At 31.1% G+C, this 13,428-nt stretch overlaps 1 protein-coding gene across 1 annotated transcript; it reads left to right on the top strand.

Moving 5' to 3' along the window:
* The first annotated feature begins 6,244 nt into the window (after nt 1-6,244).
* LOC116211035 (GDSL esterase/lipase 1-like) lies at nt 6,245-13,181 on the top strand. The gene is made up of 9 exons (XM_031545226.1): nt 6,245-6,546; nt 6,642-6,760; nt 7,113-7,343; nt 8,218-8,386; nt 11,107-11,457; nt 11,554-11,672; nt 11,851-12,081; nt 12,181-12,433; nt 12,844-13,181. Exons 1-9 carry the CDS (start codon nt 6,273-6,275, stop codon nt 13,089-13,091), a joined length of 1,995 nt encoding a protein of 664 aa, XP_031401086.1. The 5' UTR covers nt 6,245-6,272; the 3' UTR covers nt 13,092-13,181.
* Nucleotides 13,182-13,428: the final 247 nt, after the last annotated feature.

Below are 13,428 nucleotides of genomic sequence, written 5' to 3'. Positions count from 1 at the left end.
ATTCGAAATAAATGTGATGCATGTGGGATTTACCTCTCTTAGATAGATATTCATGAATTTAGGTTAGCAATACAACTATTTAAAAATCTCTAAATACTTTTTTTATAACATATAATATTATGTTATTTGATAAGTGTGATAGTGCTATTATATATTTATAATTAATTAATTATACATAAAATATAACAGAAAAGAAGTAAAGCCTGCCATATAATCCGCCGTACTAATTTAAACATACTCTTAATTTTCTCTCATAGTACTTACTCTTCATCATTAGTAGTAAGTTCATAAATATAACTTAACAAGTATTAGCTGAAAAACTATTGATTATATTTCTAAAATATATTCACAAAATATTAATTAAAATATATAAAAATAAAGGTTCGCGCCACGCGCGGACAAGAAGACTACTTATATATTAATTTGAACTCCGCTAAGGGGAGTCTTCCATTTATATAATGAGAAGCTTCCACGTAACCTTCTCGAGCAATCTCACAGCTGATTGATTGCCCCTTTGTCCCCTTATTAACATGCAGTTAGATTTGATGTGTTTATCTAATTAATGATTTTACATTTTCTCAAACTTCCTACAACGAATTCATATTCCTCGAATATCCAAATAGTCACCTTTACTAAAGAAAGGAATTTACAGCAAGCTATCAACAATTCATTTAAAAAATATATTGCGCAAAACATTAATACATAGATATAAAAGGTTGTAAAACTAGTAAATCTTTTGATTGTGCTTCATTGTACACAGGGAGACCTTGTCACCGAGATGAATTTGTTATTATTTCATGATGTTTGCAGGCATTAGTACATCCCCCTTTTATACAGTCTAATATTATACATTTAGATGGAAATTCAGTCGGACCCATTTCCATAAAAAAGAGAAAAAAAGAAAGAAAGAGGGGATTTATGATGTTACGTTCCAACCGATGCTTAAAGTCATTAAAAGATAGGATTCCACTGACAAAGATAGAGACACGATATTATCAAGGGAGTAGGGATAATTACACCCTACAATATAGTTTATTGACCTCTTTTTCTTTTTTAGTGAATTTATTTATTTATTTTTTTCACGCTGCAACACTAATCAAATCAATTTATTAATTCATTTGTAGAACACAAAAAAATAAAACCTTTTCACGATACGACACACCATTTATATTTCGTCAAAATATGGATGGGAAGCTGACTTGGAGCTTTTTTTTTGAGAGTTTTGCAAAAATGACATAAAATAAATAAAATAAAATAAAACTTAAATGAAAAAAAAAAATTGGATTAGGATTCCCGAGAAGGGAGTGCCCTCCCCCTCCCCCCCCAAAAAAAAAACAAAAAGCGCCCTTTGTTTTTTGTTTTTTTTTCATTATTCTTTGTTTTATTAACTTTATTTTGAGTTCTCAAAGTTACCCATCTGTGCAAAACCGCCAAAATTGTTTTTATGAATATGAGATTTTCTGGGCATTTCTAATAATATAAACTATTTTAAATCACTATGCCAGTTTTCAGTTCCCTTTCTTTTTGGTTTTTTTTTTGTGTTGTATGGTGAAATTGATTCCATTTGTGCATCTTCTTAAGATAGTTGTCAAACCGTGTTGTACGGTATGATTTTACCTAAGGGATCGGTGGATGTCAATTGTGCGTTTCTAGTTTAAACTAAGCCCTTTAGTTTTACTCATCACGATATTATAGTGAAGAATGGTCATTTAATAATTTTTGAACGCTTTCAAGGTCTATCACTTTGAATTTCTACCATTGAAAAGTCAACATTTTCTTGAGATCACAGACAGAATAATATTCGATCAACATCTTGTAGATCAACCTTTATCTGGTCCAAGATATGATACTATTCATAACATCATAATTCCTTGTTAACTATCTCTTCACGGAACAATAATTATTGGACAATAATCGAAGTCTCCTGAAGCTGTTCATGATTCGCAGCAATCAGAAGTTTGACAATCAGCAATCTCGGATTGCGTTTACGTAATGATATTTGGACACAGAGATTCGACATGATCTACGCGGTTCTGGTTCGATATCTGCAACTTTCTCAAAATCATCTAAAGCACACAAACTACAAGGATGTCAGCAAAAGGAATTTCCTATAATATGTTGGAAATCTGTATGATGTATCCATTTGATGTTGCACTATGTTTCACTCAAAATTATGTTCAATTTTTTCAGGTGGTCTCATTTCAAAAATTAGTGTGGTGCTATAATACATACCTTGCTCAAAATTAAGACATTTTAAGTTGAGAAAATTACATAAAAAAGCACAAACTCTTTATACTTTTTTTAAGATTTAGCACGAACTAATTTTTTTTTCAAGAGAAATATACAAACTATCGAGTCGTTATCATGTTTAGCATGTCGTTAGGTTCTCCTTTAGTATTCTTGTTAAGTGAAACTTATTCTGTTGTTTTTTTTTTCCCTAGGACTTTCTGTAAACGAAAGTTAAAATGTCTCGAGTGATAAATTCGATTCTTTTCTCTCACACACACACATATATATGAAAATAAAGCACGAGTCGAATTCTCACGCTGCCACATCATCAAAAATAAGAAACGGAGCTCTCTCGCTTTGCCACGTCATCACTTATGCATTAAGGAATTTTTTTTTGTCATTAATTATGCAGTAGAATATATATTATTTGCATATAACCTAACAAAATATATACAAGAGAGCAAAATATGTGAGACTGTATAGATTAGCTACTATTCAGAAAATATTTTGTATTGTAGCAATCGAATTGCCGTTCATATATATTGAAGCAAAATATAGAGTTGGAAATCAATAGTAACGAGGGTTTATAATATTTATAGAGTTGCCATTTGCATTATGGACAAATATATTCTCATAATATTAACCACAATTAAATTACGGTTATGATAATTACGATGGAAAAGAGAATAAATCAGAAATGAGAAGAGGAGTTACTGAGTTGGGTTAAATTTTTTTCCCGATTTATAGCAAAGGGAGAGGGAAGCTGCAGCGGCCTTTCCCATATAAAGACCTTAACTTGCATTATTTGGGTTCATATAATATTATTTGTTTATGATATTGCAAAGGGAGAAGGAGCGAGGGCGCCAGTCAACAGGCAAGTAAAGGAAGAAACAAAGATAAAAATCCTTTTCTTTGAACTTGCACTCGCCTAATAATTTTTTTTATTTTCTTTTGCGAATTGAGAACTCATTCTTCATACTAAAATCATGTTCACGTGTGACATACTTAAATTTTTTTACTTTTTTTTTTTTATGTTTTTAAATAATATTATAGATTTTGAGGCACTATAATAGTTCATATGATAAAAAATTGGGCTATGAGAAAGACATGGACAATTGGAATGAAATTGACAAGATGGTGAGATGCCGTGAACACAAGGATTAACGAAGTCATTAGTCTAGACATGATTTTTCTTGATAAAAAAGGTATGTTTTGGTATTTTTGACTAATTATAATATTTTGAAATATAAAACTTGATTGTTTATTTAATTATTATTATTTCTAATGAAATCATGGTTCTTTAATATATGCAAGGGTTAATCACCTAAAAAAGCACGACTTTTGCACTTTTTTTTAAATATAATACAATATTTAGAAATTAGCACAAAAAGACACGACTTTTATATTTTTTCCTAAATATAACCCGACCTTTGGAGAGTAGTACAAAAAGACATTGCACTTTTTCCTAAATATAACACAACATTTAAAAAATATTACAGAAAGGTATGACCCTCGGGTTTAACTGCGATTCTAGCACGTTAATAAAGAAGATCGTGCATGAAGATCATGCTTTTCTGTGCTATTTTTAAAGACTGTGCTATATTTAAAAATAAAGTGCAGCGGTCGGACCTTTCTGTATTACTCTTTAAATGTCATGCTATATTTAAGAAAAAATATAAATGTCATATTTTTTGTGTTATTTTTCAGAAGTCGTGCTATATTTAGAAAAAAGTGCAAATATCGTGCTTTTTTAGATGACTATCCCTAAGCATAAGAAAATCTCATATAGATTTGATCAGACCGTTATTTTGTGGAGGAGGTTTATACATAAATTTGCATATATAATACAAATGGCAGATCTGTACATCTATATACATGTATGCATATATGATACAAACGGCATCTGTAGAACTATATGCATATATATAATTTATATGCATGTACGCATATATATGCAAAGGACATCTGTACATTGCAAAAAGACAAATTTTTAAGATATGTACTATTATTAAAATTATTAATTTTGTTTATAATTGAGTTCTGATTAAAAATCTTATACATGAATCTTTTATTATTTCTTTTATCATTAATTATATAGTAGAATATATAGATTATATGTATATAGTTCAAGAAAATATATATATGGAAACAAAATATGAATAGACTATATATACAGTACGCAATATATAAATTATCTACAAACTAATAAAGTTAACTATAAAAGAGATAATATATATTATATAATAATTTACTGCTGTTTATATTCAACTTAAATATATTATACATAAGATAAAATAGACAACATTTGCTTATATACCAACGTGTGCATATATATCCCCAATAACATATATATATTGGAACATATACATACAATCTTCATTTTAAAAATATATATATTTGTAGATATCATATATTGAGACATACTACTATTATTTTCTGAGATAAAAAATTTCATTATATTGAAATTTTTATATTCAATAGGAAATTTCCTTATTAATATGTATGACCCTTGCACTATATATATTGTACATGTTTATTTTATATACTAACACCAACATCTTACACCAATTTGGTCGATTCGCAAGATTTCACTAAGCTTCTTCAGGTTTTTCGAAATCCATGATCGTCAAATTCATCTATTCTTTTATAAAAGTAATTCGGTTAGATGTTATCTTTTTTTATGGAGTTTAATTTACTTAGTGCGTTGATTATTTGCTTAGAAATATTATATTTGCACGGAAATTTCTCTATATCATTTATTTTTTAATCTATACCTTGATAGATTTTGAGATGGTACAATGGTTTATCATATACTAAAAGAATTGAGACAGGAAGAAGTAATGAAATTATCAATTTTGATATGGTTATCCTTGATAAAGAGGTATACTTTGCATGTTTGACTAAGTATATTATTTTGTTAATAAAAAATAAATTAGTACTAATTTAATGTTTATAATAAAATTATGATTTATTGATGCATGTAAGTATAAGAAAGTCTCAGATTGATTTGTTTCAGGCCGTATTTTGAGAAGAAGCTTATACGCAATTAATAATTTTAAGATAATTACACTCCCATCAAAGTATCATCCAATTAATGTTGAAGTAAATATATCGTTTTTGCTTAGTCAATGTGAATGATTTTTGGTAATTTATTGATATTATTAACATAATTAATTCAGTTTTAACTATAGTTTATTTATGCATAACGTGTAAAATTATTTAAATTAGTTGCATAAAAAATTATGCAATTGCATCCGCGCAATACGCGGGTCATCAACTAGTTCTTTTATTAACCAAAAAGGAAAAGGAAAAGGAAAAGGAAAAGGAAAAGGAAAGGAAAAGAAAAGGGTATTAGATTAGTCGGAAAGAAAAAAAAATTCAAGTCGACTTTAGAAATAAGAGTAATATATTATGTGACCCAATCATACTTATGCTAATCTAAAATGAATTAGAATAATTAGTAAAATATGATATTAGAATATAACATGCCAGCCAATAATTGATTTCTTCGACTATAATGAAGGTCTATTGATCTCTCAGGAGATAGGAGATAGGAGGAAAGATATAAAAGGATAAGAGAATTCTACTGATGTTAAATTATATATGATACCTTGATTCGTGCCATTTCACTGAATTTCCTTCTTGCAATCATAATTTACTAAATACAGCGATAAATCAAATCACAAGAAAGAGTGCGCAGTTAGCAAATTGTATTCATGTGGCGAACTTTACTTTATAATGCAATCAGAATGAATACGATATCTAAATATTCGGCCATACCTTATGATTGATTTCACTGGAATGAGAAATAACCCGAATTTCTAGTAATCAATGCCGAAAGGAGGGACCGCCCCACAACTTGCAGTACACCGACAGGAACACCTTAATTTGGCAATCGACAAGACAAACGGTTTTTAATCATTTATGGCATTTGAACTTGGGGAAGTGACAAATGCATGTAGCTAAGCAATATATGTACACACACATATATGAGATTTTGAAGAGAGGATAAGATCATCAATCCCCATAAGATATAAAAAAAAATGTCGATTTCTCTATCTTCCCATATTTGTCTCTTCACGTTATTATGTTCCAGTCTGTTGATCACCACGATTGGCACCGATGCTCGGCCATCGTGGCACGAACGTCGGTCTAACACTCTGTTCATATTCGGGGACTCTTTATTTGATGCCGGAACCAATAACTTCATCAACACCACAGCAGATTTCCAAGCGAATTTCTTTCCTTATGGGGAGAGCTTCTTCAAGTATCCCACCGGGAGGTTCTCCGACGGTCGTCTCATCCCGGACTTCATCGGTGAGATTGAACATGTTCTGTTCTCTCCCGTTTCCTTTGTTGAGATTCTTTAGCTAATAGATAACACCAGTTCAATTTTCTGTCGGGGATGGCAGCTGAATTGGCAGGACTGCCACTAATTCTTCCATATCTACATCCCGAGTTTCGGTTTATCAGCGGGGCAAACTTTGCATCTGGCGGGGCCAGTGCTCTGGTCGAAACTTATGAAGGATTTGTAAGTCCTTTCTATTCCATGTTAGATCGGACATCACATGTAACGTGTATGTATCAAGCTATATTGAGATTCCGGATTGGACAGTTGCAACCGAAGTTTCCATTTTCAATCACTAACTTGAATTAACAAATACTGAACGTGGGTTGGTTCGAGCAGTTCGACGCGTGCTCCCCTTAAGCAAGATCTCAAATTCGAGTCTTGTGAATGGAGAAAATCCACGCTGTGAGAGTTTTACTTCTCAGTAGGTTGACCCGATTCAATTGGATTAGTCGGGGTCCAATTGAGCTTTCGAACGCCATAGTTCACCCCTAAAAATATATAAGTGATCTGATATTCATGCTTTTCTTGTTAGGTGGTGAACCTCAAGACTCAGATGATGCAATTCGAGGAGCTCAAGAAGAGACTCAAGAAGAATTTTGGGGATGAACAAGCCGGAAATATTGTATCCAAGGCTGTTTACATGGTCAGCATTGGAGGCAACGATTACCTCTTACCTATAAGGTTGAACTCAACTGTATTTCAGTCCCATTCTCACGAAGAATACGTAGCAATGGTAATCGGAAACCTCACAACAGTGATCAAGGTGAACGTTCTTGGAAAATTCTGTCCTTTGTGTTTATGAATAGCCGATCCTGCGACGTGTCTATCAATTATTCCATTTGATATTTATCTGACTCGCGGGATGAATTTGTTATGAACTTTGCACTTTCACATATGAGTTTAACATTTGGCAAAAAAAAAAAAGAAAAAAGAAAAAAGAGAAGAATCAAATGAACAAACTTGTCTCCATCAATTAAGTCATTTGTCGTATGCAGAATTAAAAAGCAAAGACAATGATTTTTAAGTTAAAAATGAGAAAGAAAAAGGAAAAAAAGATAAAACCTACCCATGGGTTCCTGGTGTTTGGGGACGGGACGTGTTTTAATGTATTAAAGAATTTAATTAAATTTAATTAAAATTTTCCAAATTATAAATTTAAGAAAAAGAAAATTACAATTTCACTTAAGTTTTTAATAAATCTTGCGTCCCGAGTCTATGTGTAGTATTTTATTAATTAAGTACAGTCACTTAATTTTATTAATTAGCTGTTTGATACATAATAAGGATTGTGATTGAGATTATGAAATTGAAACGACCACAATAACCTTAATATTAATATTTTAAAAAATTCAAACATAAAATAAATAAAAAAAGGAAAAAGAAATTAGAAAGAAAAAGAAATGAAGATGGGCAATCGCTACCCGGGGCTGGCAACCATAGCAGTGTAGTCGATGGCCCCTGGAGTTGCCGTGGCAATATATTAGGAGCGGCCGACTTTCCTAGCTAGACATCTAAAAGATGCTAGTTAATATTGCTATTTATGATCAGTAACATAACTTTTAATTATCTACCCTATAAGATGCTATGCTAAACACCAAACTTTTGTTTCCATGATTTATCCGGTTGTATATATGAAGGTTTCAAGGAAGGGAAGAAGGCATGTTGCGGGTCGGGTCTGTATCGAGGGAACTATAGCTGTGGAGGGAAGAGAGGGGAGACAGTGTACGAACTTTGTCGAGATCCCTCCGAATATGTCATCTTCGACGCAGTTCATCCCTCCGAGAGGACTTATCGGCAATACGCAGAGTTGATGTGGAGTGGAAGTCCCCCTACAGTTGGTCCTTATAACTTAGAATCACTGTTTAAGCTTGCATAACCAAAATAATATGTGGCCCTATAGGCGAGATGGGTATAGGACAATGTAATAAATTTATGTGTCCCCTAATAAAATAAAGATTGCGATATCAAGTTACATTCAAAAAATTCATTACGACTTAGTAAATACTAGTCAATGCACATGCTCTGTGCGAAATTGTTATTTGTAATAGATTTTAGTTTATCATTTAATTTGATTAAATTTTAATACGTTTATAATTTATTTCTTCATAACTTTCAATTTAACAGTTAATATAAAATATTTATTTATTTCTACATAAATTAATATAATATGATTAATAAGTTTATTTTAATTAAAATTAAGTTAAATAATTATATTTGTAATTTCAAAAAAAAATTTAAATTTTTTAACATCAAAATTTTAAAATATCACTTTGATTTCTCAATCTCACTTCTTCTAAATAATAATATCAATCATAAAATTTAAAATTTTGAACTCAAATGATTTTAAACTTAGAAATATTATTTAATTTTTTTATAATGACACAATTTAATTTCAAAATTTATTTGATTTTATATGAAAATTAAATATGTTATAAATTTTTAAAAATCTTTTTGCATTTTCGAGCAAGTGAATTAGTTGTGAAAAATTCATTTTGAGCTTTAACTTAAATTTGCAAATTACTTCACTTTAATATACTAATTTAAACCTCAAAATGACATAATTTAATTTCAAAATTTATTTGGTTTTATATGAAAATTAAATATGTTATAACTTTTTAAATATATTTTTGCATTTTCGAGCAAGTGAATTAGTTGTGAAAATTTCATTTTGAGCTTTAACTTAAATTTGTAAATTATTTCACTTAAATTTGCTAATTTAAAACTCAATATATTTTTACATAAGATAGTAAAGTATATAAATTTAAATAATTTCAAAATTCATGCTTTTGAATAATTAGTATCTTTGTAATTACACATAAAAATTTATGTTTTTTTTTAGTATAACTTGAATTTAATATTATTTCACTCTAAGATACTAATGTAAATTTGATATATTTTTACATACATAAGATAGTACTAAAGTAATATAAAGTTTATGATTTTTGAATAATTAGGTTTTTCAATTATAATATAGAATATTCATGTTTATTTTGAGTTTTGACTTAATTTGTAAATCATTTTACTCTAATATAATAAGTTAAAATACAAAATATTTTTACATACATAGGAGTAAAGTATATTATGTTAAATTAATTTGAAATCATTATTTTTGAATAATAATTTATTTTTATTATTATATCGAATATTTTTACTTATTTTGAGTTTTAACTTAAATTCGCTAATTATATCTAACTCTAATATACTAGATTATATCAAAATTTACGTTTTTCAAATAATTAGTTTATTTTTAATTATAATATTGAGCAATTTGTTTTATAGTAGATTTTAACTTAACTATTTTGCTCTAATATACTAAGTTAAAATTGAATATATTTTCACATATATGATTTTAAATTATTTAAAAAATCATAACTTTTTAATAATAATTTTTTAATTATAATTTTGAATATTTAATCCATTAAAATTATGTTATTCATAATAGATACAAAATGCATAATACTAATCAACATGGACGATTACAAATGCATGAGAAGCTCTATTTTGCCAAATGTACATATATAGACGGTGGCCTCCGGCGACTGCCCCAGGCTTTATAACATTGAATAGTTATGCTATTAAAATTATGTAATTCACAATAGATATTAAATACATAATACCAATCAACGTGGACGGTTACAAATACATGAGAAGGTTCTATTTTGCCATATATGCATAGGTGGAAGCCTCTAGCGATTGTCTCAGACTTTATATACTATTAAAAAAATTTTTATACTCATAAAAAAATTGTATTTACAAATTTTATAGTAATTATAGATGTCATGGTAATAGAGAATGTTTTAATATTTATTATATATATATATATATATATCAAATAGTGGGTTGATGACGAAAATATTTACTGATAGAATATAGAATAAAATATTTTGCTATCGTATGTAAAATTGCTAGGGTTGGGAGAATATTTCGAAATTAGAAATCAGAAAATAGTACGGATGAAATACATCATTATTAAACTTTAATCTTAGTACTTTTATGTTTTCAGTATTTTTCACTTCAACAACTTGCCTTACATTATTTTTCTTTCTCATGCGATTTCGAGTGAATAATAATCTTTTTATTAATTAATATAATTATAGGAAAGGTATTAAATTGATATCAATATGTAAAAGAGAATTACTTAACCCACCTACGAGAATAATTAGTCTAAAAGTTCCCACTGATTGAAAGATATCCCATCGATAATGTTAAGGAAAAATACTTAATCCAATTAAAAAGTATGCCTAGTAATTCAATCAAGTAATCAACAATAACATAAGAAAATTTGGGGAAAATTGATATATAAAACATTATTTATTATCTGTAATCATCGAGGAGAATTTTGGGTCAATTCGAGATTAATTATTGAATATTTACAGCAATCTATATATATATATATATATATATATTAAGTTGCATCACACTGATAACGACACCTGACTTGCGGCAGTGGAGAAGGCAGACGACTTCGAATAGTTCTTTTCTCAAAGATAATTTAGAACAATTAATGGCATATAAACCATGATGAGAATACATTTGGCTTCACATGTGTATGTATGTATATATATATATATATATAAGATCTGGAAGAGGGGATGATCATCCTCGCTTGCTCGAAATGTCGATTACTCGCTCGTCCCATATTCTCCTCTTCACATTACTTTCCATTCTCTTGATCCTAGGCACCGATGCTCAGCCTTCATGGCCCGAAAGGCAGGCTGCTCTGTTTATATTCGGGGACTCATTATTTGACGCCGGAACAAATAACTTCATTAACACCACAACAGCGCTCCAAGCTAATTTCTTTCCCTATGGGGAGAGCTTCTTCAAGTATCCCACTGGGAGATTCTGCGATGGCCGTCTGATCACGGACTTCATCGGTAAGACTGAACATGCTTCTTTTTTCGTTTTGATTGTGTTTATGAAATTATTTAGCTAATGGATGATACTAGTTAATTTTTTGAAATCGTTGGCAGCTAAATCTGCGGGACTGCCACTGATTCCTCCATATCTTCACCCCAAGTTTCGGTTTATTGGCGGTGCGAATTTTGCATCTGGTGGGGCAGGTGCCCTTGTCGAAACTAATGAAGGATTTGTAAGTCCTTTATTCATTTTCAGATCAGACATCATGTCTGTTAAGCTACGGAGATTCGAGTTCAGACAGTTGTATCCGAGATTCGATATATTTTCAATCACCAACTTGAGTTGCAAAATCCTCCGAGCATATTTTTTGAAGATTATTAGATTAGTGGATGTTGATGTTTTTCTTTTAGGTGGTGACCCTCAAGACTCAGATGATGCAATTCGAGAAGCTGGAGAAAAAACTGAAGAGTAAATTCGGAGACGAAGAAGCTGGAAAAATTGTATCCAAGGCCGTTTACATGATCAGCATTGGAGGCAACGACTACTACTTTCCTATAAGCTCGAACTCAACTCTATTTCAGTCCCATTCTCACGAAGAATACGTAGAAATGGTGATTGGAAACCTCACCACAGTTGTCAAGGTGAACATTTTTCATTCGTTACTCCTGATTTTTATCTGAATTCGGAGTCTGGACGACTGATCGAACCCACCTCACAAGGTCAATCGTTTGGTGTTTTAGAAAATAAATAGCAAAGGAGGACAGAATTTCGGATTCGTAAACCTTGGGCCGCTCGGTTGCTTTCCGCTAACTAGAGCTCTAGCAGGCACTTCAGGTGCTTGCCTCAGTGAACTCAATGAGCTAGCAAAGCTCCACAATAGAGCTCTTCCGAAAGCCCTCGATAAGCTGGCAAACGAACTAGATGGATTCAAGTACTCGATTTTCGACTTCTTCAATGCTGGCATTCAGAGGATTAACAACGCTTCCGAATTTGGTAAGTTGACTCTGAAAGCATATCAATTAAACCAAAAAGTTTAAACCTGTAAATAAAGATGTGCAATGTATTTGTCAACTACGCTCGAGGTAATATGATCGGGCGCCGGTAACCGTTATATATTAAATATGGATTAGCCCTTCTCCTTACGTGCTGGCGGAGTGAAAGAGTCGTTAATTTGGAATAGCGAGCAATATGGCATGCATGACCATGTTAATGGATCTCTCTTTCTCTAGCATGTCAATTTGTCAGAGGCCGACTTACCTGAAAATGGCACGCACTAATGTTCGAAGATTTGTACCTAACAACGTAATAGCTAGTGTAATAATAATTCATCAAAGATATTTGCATGCTATGCTAAACACTGAAGTACTTCTGTTTCCATGATTTTTTCGTTTATATAAATCAAGGTTTCAAGGAAGGGAAGAAGGCATGCTGCGGTTCGGGTTTGTATCGAGGGAACTTTAGTTGTGGAGGGAAGAGAGGGGAGGCGGAGTACGAACTCTGTCGGGATCCCTCCGAATATGTCTTCTTTGATTCGATTCATCCTTCCGAGAGGACTTATCGTCAATTAGCAGGGTTGATGTGGAATGGAAGTTCCCCTACAGCTGGTCCTTACAACTTACGATCACTGTTTAAACTTGCGCAGGAAAAATAATTTGTGGAATTTCTAATATGGGTATTGGAAAATGTAATAAATTTTGGGTCAACTCCTCTAATTCAAACATTGAATTAATTTGCCCACTGACTTCCCAGCATTTTTTTTTATGCGCCACCAATATTTGTAAGCCCAATGGTTTCGGCAAATTTCGCTTTGAGTGAGGTTGGTCCACTAAGTTCTCTCAATCGTGGATGATCTCATTTTGTAAGATTCGATTCCGAGACTTCTCTCGGGAAGAAGATGTGCTGGAAGTATACTTGAACTTCCAATCGTGCTACGCCACGTGATTAATATATCAATAAAAAGGAAAAATTGGGAAAATACAATAAAATTG

This window comes from Punica granatum, chromosome 6 (assembly GCF_007655135.1).
Source record: "Punica granatum isolate Tunisia-2019 chromosome 6, ASM765513v2, whole genome shotgun sequence".
Lineage (NCBI taxonomy): Eukaryota > Viridiplantae > Streptophyta > Magnoliopsida > Myrtales > Lythraceae > Punica > Punica granatum.
The sequence above is the reverse complement of the archived record's forward strand: the minus strand, read 5'-3'. Positions and strand labels throughout refer to the sequence as shown.